Genomic DNA, 12,284 nt, shown 5'->3' with positions numbered 1-12,284 from the left:
ATACTATCACGTGTGGGAGAGCTTCTTCTTCCAAATCTACACATTCACTAGACTATATGCTTATCAGGAAGTCATTGCTTCAAAGCCACCATTGTCCATTTCCTTTCTGTATGGAGTTTGCATGTTCTCTCCATGTCTGCATGGATTTTTTTTCCAGTTACCCCAGTTTCCTCCCACCATTAAAAACATGGGTTACAACAGGTAGGTCAGTAAGATAGGAGTTGGGCGATCAATGTGTAAACCCAGGTTCAATTCCTGGTCATGTGTCCTTGGACAAGGCACTTTATCTGCATTGTCTCAGTCCATCCAGTTGAAAATGGGTACTGATGTTGGCTGGGGAAGTAACCTGTGATTGGACAGGTGTTTCAGCCAAGGTGAGTTATAGACTCTCATTCGCTTCATGGTACAGTATCTGGGGATAAACACTGGCAACAATGGGCCTCATGTTGGACTAAATTAAAAAACATGCACATTAGGTTCTATTCCCTTGTAGATCAAGAAAGGCATCCAACATAAAAAAAAACATCTGTCAAATCATTATGCAAACCATAACAATCTGAGTTCCATATTCCGGATTGGATGAGATGGAAGATGATCAACTGTGGTCATCCAGAACAAAAAGGAGCAGCCAAAAGAGAAAAACTCTAAAAGTGGTGTGACAGCCTAAGAAAATGAATGGTTTCCAAAAGAGAAACATAACACATCTGTCATTATTATGGCACAGTAACTGTATCATACATTCAGAACTGAATTACAACATAGTACGAGTCACCCTCTAAGTTTCCCAAAGATACCAAGATTATCTTCGAGGATATACAGTAATGGGGTGAACATTCCTTGATGGTTCACAGAACCAGACGCTGTGATTCTGTTTGTGGCACACTGAGATGTATTTGTTTATCTATCCAAATGATTCAACAAATGTGACATTTCAGTTTTTGTTTAAAGTAACTATACTTTTTTGCCATGGTGTCTTCCAATGCTATGGAATTATGTTTATCAGAAATGCACTGTGTGCAGATGAGTGTGCCCTCATACTCAACCAGTCAAATCGGTGGTCCATATATTATCATTATAGAAGACGTGGCACTAAACTTCATTTTAGGCTGTTTTTCCCCTGCATCTTCTTGCTTTATGGGGTTGGCCTTTCTATGACAGTTATTGCCAAGTGTGTTATTCTTTGTAACCTGAGGAAAGGAAGCTGTGATTGAAAAATGAACCAAATAAATCATCACTGCAAAGCCTTGAATCATGGAGTACATAGTGAGGCAAAAGTTTTCTATTTTGCTCAAGTGTAGAAGACAGTTAGCAACTTAAAGGGAAGGGAAATTTGATTTGGAGTAATTTTGTCCCTGTTGCATCTGAACATTATATTTCTTCATGTTACATCCTTGGCTGTTGTCCTGTTCAGTGCAGCACACATAATATAGTAGGAGACCACCCTTTGTATCCCGTCCACCCCCAAGAACAAAACCAAACCAACTTTTTTAGATTCTTTATAGATGACTCCAAAACACAGAACAGCTCTAAAATAAAAAAAAAACACAAATTTAAAACTTGTGAATCAACTTATTTTGACAGAAATGTATTTTATTGTGACCTAAAACTTTCTTTTCATGTAATATTTTTGAAAATTAGGTCCTTTATATGTCATATATTTTAATGTTTCAATTTTTAAAAAAATATTTTGGCATCTTGGCATACCATCTTGAATATCTGCACTGTAAAACATGACAAGTTGACTTTACTTAAAAAAAAAGTGGAAACCGATTGCCTGGAAGAAGATTAGTAAATGACAAGCACTTTTTCATGTAAAACGTGGTTATTGGTTAAAATGGTTATTTTACATGAAAAAAGTACTTGTCCTTTAATTATCTTTTTCCAGGTAATCGGTTTCCATGTTTTTTAAAGCTATAGGGCCTTTCATATGTCACAAAATTGAAAAAATTTAGTTTCTACCGAAATCAGAACATTATAATGTAGGTTCATTTTTGTAACATGTAAGATTAAAGCTCATTTTAATGAAGAGGAGATATTTATCTGGGGGGGTGGATTCAATTGTGAATATTATCTTTACTTTTATCTGCATCATGCAGACTAACTACTGGAAGAAGAGCATGTGTGATGTTTTGAGATTACCTGTGTCCCATCTTACGTTAACATCCATAAGATTTCTTGTAAATCACTTCTAAATTTACAACCCCTGGCAAAAATTATGGAATCACCGGCCTCGGAGGATGTTCATTCAGTTGTTTAATTTTGTAGAAAAAAAGCAGATCACAGACATGACACAAAACTAACGTCATTTCAAATGGCAACTTTCTGGCTTTAAGAAACACTATAAGAAATCAGGAAAAATAATTGTGGCAGTCAGTAACGGTTACTTTTTTAGACCAAGCAGAGGGGAAAAAAATATGGAATCTCTCAATTCTGAGGAATAAATTATGGAATCACCCTGTAAATTTTCATCCCCAAAACTAACACCTGCATCAAATCAGATCTGCTCATTAGTCTGCATCTAAAAAGGAGTGATCACACCTTGGAGAGCTGTTGCACCAAGTGGACTGACATGAATCATGGCTCCAACACGAGAGATGTCAGCTGAAACAAAGGAGAGGATTATCAAACTCTTAAAAGAGGGTAAATCATCACGTAATCTTGCAAAAGATGTTGGTTGTTCACAGTCAGCTGTGTCTAAACTCTGGACCAAATACAAACAACATGGGAAGGTTGTTAAAGGCAAACATACTGGTAGACCAAGGAAGACATCAAAGCATCAAGACAGAAAACTTAAAGCAATATGTCTCAAAAATCGAAAATGCACATCAAAACAAATGAGGAACGAATGGGAGGAAACTGGAGTCAACGTCTGTGACCGAACCGTAAGAAACCACCTAAAGGAAATGGGATTTACATACAGAAAAGCTAAACAAAAGCCATCATTAACACCTAAACATAAAAAAACAAGGTTACAATGGGCTAAGGAAAAGCAATCGTGGACTGTGGATGACTGGATGAAAGTCATATTCAGTGATGAATCTCGAATCTGCATTGGACAAGGTGATGATGCTGGAACTTTTGTTTGGTGCCGTTCCAATGGGATTTATAAAGATGACTGCCTGAAGAGAACATGTAAATTTCCACAGTCATTGATGATATGGGGCTGCATGTCAGGTAAAGGCACTGGGGAGATGGCTGTCATTACATCATCAATAAATGCACAAGTCTACGTTGATATTTTGGACTTTTCTTATCCCATCAATTGAAAGGATGTTTGGGGATGATGAAATCATTTTTCAAGATGATAATGCATCTTGCCATAGAGCAAAAACTGTGAAAACATTCCTTGCAAAAAGACACATAGGGTCAATGTCATGGCCTGCAAATAGTCCGGATCTTAATCCAATTGAAAATCTTTGGTGGAAGTTGAAGAAAATGGTCCATGACAAGGCTCCAACCTGCAAAGCTGATCTGGCAACAGCAATCAGAAAAAGTTGGAGCCAGATTGATGAAGAGTACTGTTTGTCACTCATTAAGTCCATGCCTCAGAGACTGCAAACTGTTATAAAAGCCAGAGGTGGTGCAACAAAATACTAGTGATGTGTTGGAGCGTTCTTTTGTTTTTCATGATTCCATAATTTATTCCTCAGAATTGAGTGATTCCATATTTTTTTCCCTCTGCTTGGTCTAAAAAAGTAACCGTTACTGACAGCCACAATTTTTTTTCCATGATTTCTTATAGTGTTTCTTAAAGCCAGAAAGTTGCCATTTGAAATGACTTTAGTTTTGTGTCATGTCTGTGATCTGCTTTTTTTTCTACAAAATTAAACAACTGAATGAACATCCTCTGAGACCGGTGATTCCATAATTTTTGCCAGGGCTTGTACTATTTGTTGGTCATAGCATCTGTTCCCTTGAATATTTCTCCTCCTCAGGGGTTGAAATTCTAAATTGTTTCCAGAAAACATGACCTTTGATCATATTAGCAATATCATATTATGAATCCCTTATCTAAATGCTAAAGAATAAAATTAGAGTGGTGCCAAAGAAAATTCTTTGTGTGACTTAAACCTTAAAAAACCCAGTGGCACTACACCTTTAAGTAAAATCAACTTGTTAGGTCTTACACTGTGGCTTGAGGCTAGTATTTATTTTTGGGAACATACAAACAAAAAGTTGATGGGGTGGTCCTAGCTCTCCTACAATATACTCAACACACAGTTATAAATTTTTAAACCTGATAATTTTTTATATGAGTAGTAATTTGAAAACAAATGAAGTAAAAAGTTATTATGAATGTATATTGAAGTTCAGTGTAGTCTTTACCAGTAAGTGAAGTAATTTGAAAAACAATTGTCTTGATAGTCACTTTCACAGACATGAGCTGCAAAAGAAAAGTGTTTATTGATGTTGACAGTGATTTTAGTTCTTTGTATATTATATCATGGAATCCAGTGCCCATCTCTTGTTTTCTTCTTTCACTTTTTTCTATTTAATTTCCCTCAGGGGATCAATAAAGAGATCTTAAAATATTATTTTATGATGCTGTGTAGATGAGGACACTTTCTTCCTTTTTGCCTTCCCATACTGTACATCAACTCAATAAAAGATGTCTCTGTGTAATTTTGACAGCGGCTTTGCATTCCCCATCTCTTGTGTTTACTTATTGTTTATCCCAAAGATCGTCTCTTTGAAGAGAATGGTCTGAGATAATCACTTTTTTAACTACATACATGAAATACACAGAAGGCTCAGAATGAACAATCAGCTTTATGTCACTTCAACATCGTATTGCCTTCTAAGCTCATAGGATCCAATCCCATATCACATCAACATCAAACTGTTGTCTGTTAAAAATCAGCTTTCATCAAACTCGCTGTGTGTGTGTGTGTGTGTGTGTGTGTGTGTGTGTGTGTGTGTGTGTGTGTGTGTGTGTGTGTGTGTGTGTGTGTGTGTGTGTGTAGTGGGTTGGATTAGCCAGATGGAGGGGCAGGAATCACCTGATAGGATTAAACCATCAACCATCTGCTGGCCAGACTGCTGTATACAAACACACACACACACACACACACACACACACACACACACACACACACACACACACACACACACACACACACACACACACACACACACACACACACACACACACACACACACACACACACACACACAACTGCATTACCGTGTTCGAGGTAAGATGCCGTTCCTTCCACGGGGTCAAGCCTGCGGGCCCGTCGGCCATGTTTGGAGTTGTTATGGACAAACATGTTGTCAGAGACTGACAGGACATGTCCGTCCACGCTCACCGTAGTTGATACGACCACCTGAAGCCAAACAAGGCATGGGAAAAGAAGGGGATAGATAGATAGATAGATAGATAGAGAGAGAGAGAGACATCATAAACACAAAAAAATTGAAATCTAGCACAAAAATAGAATAAACACACATTTGTCATTTTTATGAAGAGAAGAAACAATAGCTAGTGAGCAAAAAAAAAATTAAAATTTTGCATTGCTTTCATAAACAGTTAAACAGTACAGATTTACAACTAAAACAGGCAAAAAAAAAAAAAACTTAACTTAAAAACAGCTTTATATATTTAAATATTCAGAGGTAATGGATCTCAAACCTAATTATGCATCAACAATGGATTGTTACTGGAGGATCTAAGATCTGGAGATGTGCTATAAGCAGTAAGCAACTGAGAATATGATATCGATCAAGCCATTTAATGTTTTAAAAACTAAGAGTGGAATTTTTCTATTTATTCTGTACTGTATTGGGAGTAGTGAACTGGGGTGACGGGCTTATTCTCATGACGTTGGCGGCTGCATTAGGACTGGATGCAGCCTTTTAGATAAACAAGCTGAAACAGTATTAGAGTAATCTAATCTCCTAGATATATAAAGGTTGGAAGCAATTTCTCTGAATATTCCTGATATAAAAGTCTTCCAAGTTTTCTTCTTCAAAAGCTGAAAAAAATTGTTCTAGATAAATTATTGATGTAATTATCCAAGGACAGGTCAGCATAAAAAAAAAAAATCCCCAAATGGCCAAATCTGTTGTGTGACGCAAAAAGAACTTGTTAGGAGAACACAAGCCTTTTTGTGACCAGACTGAGCGGAATTTGCTATTTAAACAACAGAACATACCATCTCAAATCTAAAACTAACTGATCTGTGCACAAATGGATTGGTTTTAGCATGTTCATTGTGTACTGCAAACATGATCTAAACCAATTAGTGGAACCTGTCCTTTCCTTTCCTTTAATTTGGACTGCGGCAGTCACACAGAGCTTTGGTATCGAGGAAGCGACAAGTGTCACAATATGTCAGAATTTTGAATTTACAGTAGACACCAAAGCTCCCCGCGGTGAAGCAGTGGAGAAGCAAGGTGAGGGGTTTTTGTTTGTTGTTTTGCTGAGTGCTGACTCTTATTTCATTTAATGTTGTTATCAGTTCTCTTTCCAGGTGTATTTTACACATAAAATGACATCTGTCTCTGAGAGAGAGAGAGAAAGAGGGAGGGGGAGAGAGAGGGAGAGCTCCTAAAATTTTTTTCTCTCTCCTCTCACTGTTTTTTTTTCTTTGCCTACTCTTTGCCATCCTATTAACATTACACTATTGTAAGTGACTGGTGATGACGTGTGCAGGCAGAGTGTACGTGTGTTGTGAAGCCGCTTATATAAGGCATATCTGACTGTTGTACTCTTTGTTGAATGCTACAGAGTATTGGACTTTAGGCGAGGTTTTTGCTGGTGTAAGGCACAAACACTTTCTGGCGATAAAATATCAAAGCACCAGCTCTGACCACAACTGATTTGGAGGCCAACACACCCACAGGAGTGCTAGTGGTATTTAGAGGAAGTGGTCCTTGAGTGTAAAAATTACAACTGTATATGGTGGAAGCTAGCAATGACACTTGCGTTGGGCTTTGCACAATAGGAGTCCCATGTTGTTTACATGCTCATAGCATTTTATGCTTAGTGTCCACATGCTCCTGTCACCTTCCAGGTACACTCCAGTTAGCAACAGCATCTGAGGATAGAAAAAGGGGCGGAGCTGAAGGTGGCAGGTACCTTGCCACTGGTGACACTTGTTCACATGATGGAATATTTTGCTACCTGCTTGTGGCACTGCCTCGGTGAACTTTACGATAATGGATTGGATACAGATCTGCATCAGTGTTTGGTACAAATCCAGTGCTGTCAGCTTGCAGCAGAGTTCCTGGGACATTGCAGACCGCCCAGTAAAGTTGCATGAGCTTGCCAGTGATGATTTCTAGCGGCATCGACATTTTGAACAGTCCAAAATTTTGTTCCCGATCATCCTGATGAATGTGACACTCCAGATGGTGGGCGCCGCACTGTAGGATGACCGTGTATGCTTGCAGGTGAATTGCGGCAGAGGTTCTGATTATCACGTGAGTTTGTCGTTTTGCAATTTTTTCCTATCAGGAAGCCAACCGCAACCTAACGGAACATATGTGGACAGGGAGTTTTGGATCCCACGACTCCAAAGAGAAATTTAGCTACAGATGTTTTCAATAGCACAGATGTTTTGGGGACATCCATGAACTGATCTCCTTGCTTCAGTTTACCAGACTGCTTATGAGTAACTGCCAAAAAGAGAGAAACAATTAAGGAAAGTGGGCAAGAAAACAAAAGTAAAATGAGGGATTATGAACTCTGTATGTGTGTGTATGTGTGTGTGTGCGTGTGTATGTGTGTTGGGGGGGGGGGGGGGGGGCTAGAGATCATTGCCACAGGAGTTAGAAGCATAAAACTGTGAAAAGCTGTTTAAAGGTAACCTGTTATCACTGCGATTACCAACACACTCAACACAGGCCGCGTCACTGTGACCGCACTCCGCGCATGTGTGCGGTGTCTATCCTCTCCTGTTCAATAGTTCCTGATGGGTCCGGCCCTTAATTATCTCCCAGGAAACAGATCTGTCTTCTCTGGTTCCACTACAATAGATCTGCACAATTAGAGGCAAAGATTCTGTCACACACTCACCGCTGTACAGTATATGTCTCTCTCTCTCCCACACACACACACACACAAACCCAGGCGCCATGGTAATAAATCTATCAGTATCTTCTGGGCGTCCAGTTTTTCCACTCAGACTGGAGTAGTGTCTTCCTGATTGTGTTGTGGTCATGAAGATAAGGAAATAATAGAGACTGCTCTCCCATAAATCTTACTCACAACCACTTTCTCTTTTTTTCAACACCACTCTCCCTTTCTCTGCATTATGTGTACATTGCGCTCATTTTGTTGGTTGGTTGGCTGGTGAACGTAGGAATCCTGTGCCTTTGAAAAGTAAGTTGCTTTTGTTGTATATTGTGTGAACCAATGACCATCTGCACTGTGACTGAGTTGTGATTGTCCGCAAAACTTCAAAACTCATCCTGTTGTTTTACTTGGTTTAATGACTTTGTGGTCTTTGCGGAGTCAACGGATACACTGATTACGGCTCTTCAGAAGCTGAGTAAGGAATCAAAGTGTCTGGGTTTGCGATTGTTCTGGATCAAGACTAAAATCCAGGCTTTCAATTATTTCCAGGACTCAGTCATCAGAAGTGTATCTGAATGTGGTGAAAGTGCTGAACGTATAGAGACATTCACTTATGTCGGCAGTGATATTCATGTCCCTTTGAGACTGAGAGACGTCTGGGAAGAGCTTATGGAGGCATCAGTCTGATTCTTTATTGATTTCTGATCAGTTTGCTGTGTGAAAAATGATTGGCCTACATAGGCTTTCGATGTCAGTGTAGCTGTTTTCCTTGTTGTTGTCATGAAATGTAGGTTTTTCCAACACAGAAGTGCCCAAATAACATGCTGGGATTGACAAGAGGAACATAACATCTGAGGCACATGAATCCGATGGATTGAAAGATTTTGAACCATTTTACCGTACCATATCACCCCAATAGAGTGCTTCGCTCTCAGACTGCAGGCTTACTTGTAGTTCCTAGGGTTTGTAAGAGTAGAATGGGAGGCAGAGCCTTCAGCTTTCAGGCTCCTCTCCTGTGGAACCAGCCCCCAATTCAGATCAGGGAGACAGACACCCTCTCTACTTTTAAGATTAGGCTTAAAACTTTCCTTTTTGCTAAAGCTTATAGTTAGGGCTGGATCAGGTGACCCTGAACCATCCCTTAGTTATGCTGCTATAGACTTAGACTGCTGGGGGGTTCCCATCATGCACTGAGTGTTTCTTTCTCTTTTTGCTCTGTATGCACCACTCTGCATTTAATCATTAGTGATTGATCTCTGCTCCCCTCCACAGCATATCTTTTTCCTGGTTCTCTCCCTCAGCCCCAACCAGTCCCAGCAGAAGACTGCCCCTCCCTGAGCCTGGTTCTGCTGGAGGTTTCTTCCTGTTAAAAGGGAGTTTTTCCTTCCCACTGTCGCCAAGTGCTTGCTCACAGGGGGTCGTTTTGACCGTTGGGGTTTTTACGTAATTATTGTATGGCCTTGCCTTACAATATAAGGCGCCTTGGGGCAACTATTTGTTGTGATTTGGCGCTATATAAATAAAATTGATTGAATTGATTGATTTTCTCAACTGGAGTCCATCCTCAGTTCCCATCCCTGTTTGGTCATGCTGATATCTTTGTAGGTGAATGAAGGTCCAACTCTTTAGGATTCTGGTACTTCCTGATCTACTGTTTGCTTGTGAGACTTGGACCACTTACCTTAAGTGACCAATGGATGGTTTCAGTACAAGGTCTGTTTAGAGGATCCTTGGGTACTGCTAACTTAACTTGATCATGTGTTAGCAGTCAGGTCAGGTTTAGGAGCATGTGCTGCTGCTGGACATTGGTTAATCTACCACAACGTGTAAAACTGCCTCAGGTCCTCAATGGCAACTCTCCAGGCAGACAACCAGTCCATTTCTACCTCTCAAAAGTAAACATACACTCAACAAAAATATAAATGCAACACTTTTGGTTTTGCTCCCATTTTGTATGAGATGAACTCAAAGATCTAAAACTTTTTCCACATACACAATATAACCATTTCCCTCAAATATTGTTCACAAACCAGTCTAAATCTGTGATAGTGAGCACTTCTCCTTTGCTGAGATAATCCATCCCACCTCACAGGTGTGCCATACCAAGATGCTGATTAGACCACCATGATTAGTGCACAGGTGTGCCTTAGACTGCCCACAATAAAAGGCCACTCTGAAAGGTGCAGTTTTGTTTTATTGGGGGGGGGATACCAGTCAGTATCTGGTGTGAACACCATTTGCCTCATGCAGTGCAACACATCTCCTTCGCATAGAGTTGATCAGGTTGTCAATTGTGGCCTGTGGAATGTTGGTCCACTCCTCTTCAATGGCTGTGCGAAGTTGCTGGATATTGGCAGGAACTGGTACACACTGTCGTATACGCCGGTCCAGAGCATCCCAAACATGCTCAATGGGTGACATGTCCGGTGAGTATGCCGGCCATGCAAGAACTGGGACATTTTCAGCTTCCAAGAATTGTGTACAGATCCTTGCAACATGGGGCCGTGCATTATCCTGCTGCAACATGAGGTGATGTTCTTGGATGTATGGCACAACAATGGGCCTCAGGATCTCGTCACGGTATCTCTGTGCATTCAAAATGCCATCAATAAAATGCACCTGTGTTCTTCATCCATAACAGACACCTGCCCATACCATAACCGCACCGCCACCATGGGCCACTCGATCCACAACATTGACATCAGAAAACTGCTCACCCACACGACGCCACACACGCTGTCTGCCGTCTGCCCTGGACAGTGTGAACCGGGATTCATCCGTGAAGAGAACACCTCTCCAATGTGCCAAACGCCAGCGAATGTGAGCATTTGCCCACTCAAGTCGGTTACAACGACGAACTGGAGTCAGGTCGAGACCCCGATGAGGACGACGAGCATGCAGATGAGCTTCCCTGAGACGGTTTCTGACAGTTTGTGCAGAAATTCTTTGGTTATGCAAACCGATTGTTTCAGCAGCTGTCCGAGTGGCTGGTCTCAGACGATCTTGGAGGTGAACATGCTGGATGTGGAGGTCCTGGGCTGGTGTGGTTACACGTGGTCTGCGGTTGTGAGGCTGGTTGGATGTACTGCCAAATTCTCTGAAACGCCTTTGGAGACGGCTTATGGTAGAGAAATGAACATTCGATACACGAGCAACAGCTCTGGTTGACATTCCTGCTGTCAGCATGCCAATTGCACGCTCCCTCAAATCTTGCAACATCTGTGGCATTGTGCTGTGTAATAAAACTGCACCTTTCAGAGTGGCCTTTTATTGTGGGCAGTCTAAGGCACACCTGTGCACTAATCATGGTGTCTAATCAGCATCTTGGTATGGCACACCTGTGAGGTGGGATGGATTATCTCAGCAAAGGAGAAGTGCTCACTATCACAGATTTAGACTGGTTTGTGAACAATATTTGAGGGAAATGGTGATATTGTGTATGTGGAAAAAGTTTTAGATCTTTGAGTTCATCTCATACAAAATGGGAGCAAAACCAAAAGTGTTGCGTTTATATTTTTGTTGAGTGTATATATATCTGCTAGAGCCCAGTAGAATACAGGCCTCCTGTTAGCCTTCACCAGCCACTGAGGTCGTCACTATCGAGGCACCTGCACAGAAAAACGTGCTACGTAGCCAAAATGTTGCCGGAGACATTTCCTCACAACGCAAGTGTCACTTCTCATCTGCGTCTCAGTAACTAATCAGTTGTTTGACACGAAGTCATTCTAGCTGTATACAAGTATCCTCAGATGTCAGCAATGACATGATAAATAAATGTATCAGTAAAAGTAAGTAGTTGGCAGCAGTACATATACACGTCGTAACATGATTATAACCTCTGCGCTGACTCTGGTAAAGTACTAAATCTGATTCTACTTGTTTTGTTGACATGACTTTATCTAGCTTGACAAACAAAATGAAAGTCTGGACTTTGAGCATGTTTTTAATTTGCTTTCAACTCTAACACACCGTGGTAAACAGTTAAAAGAACACTAAGTTTGTCAGCACCCAAATATCAAAGTGCTGTGTACACAAAGTCAGGAAAAAGGAGGTAACAGGCAGACAGACAAAAAAAGACAACAAATGAAATGTGAATATATATATCCTTTACCTGGAACCTCCTCATGTCTCGTGGATTTCCTGCATTCTTCAGACAGTTCTGGTTGCACTTGAGGAAAAACTTCAGGAAGAATCTAGATGGAAAAAGAGAGCACATACAGTTTAGCATTAAACAGGATAACAACACTGCTTTCATTGATGACAT

At 40.6% G+C, this 12,284-nt stretch overlaps 1 protein-coding gene across 2 annotated transcripts in view; it reads right to left on the bottom strand.

Moving 5' to 3' along the window:
• The window catches only part of LOC117517183 (transcription factor COE1-like), a 284,424-nt gene that overhangs the window by 75,805 nt on the left and 196,335 nt on the right, over positions 1-12,284 (bottom strand). For both annotated transcript variants that reach the window (XM_034178112.1, XM_034178113.1), the window contains exons 7-8: positions 12,132-12,213; positions 5,186-5,327 (exon numbers count right to left, since the gene is read on the bottom strand). In XM_034178112.1, coding sequence (XP_034034003.1) covers positions 5,186-5,327; positions 12,132-12,213 — 224 coding nt within the window. The remainder of the gene's footprint in view (positions 1-5,185; positions 5,328-12,131; positions 12,214-12,284) is intronic.

This window comes from Thalassophryne amazonica, chromosome 9, assembly GCF_902500255.1.
Source record: "Thalassophryne amazonica chromosome 9, fThaAma1.1, whole genome shotgun sequence".
Taxonomy (NCBI): domain Eukaryota; kingdom Metazoa; phylum Chordata; class Actinopteri; order Batrachoidiformes; family Batrachoididae; genus Thalassophryne; species Thalassophryne amazonica.
The sequence above is the reverse complement of the archived record's forward strand: the minus strand, read 5'-3'. Positions and strand labels throughout refer to the sequence as shown.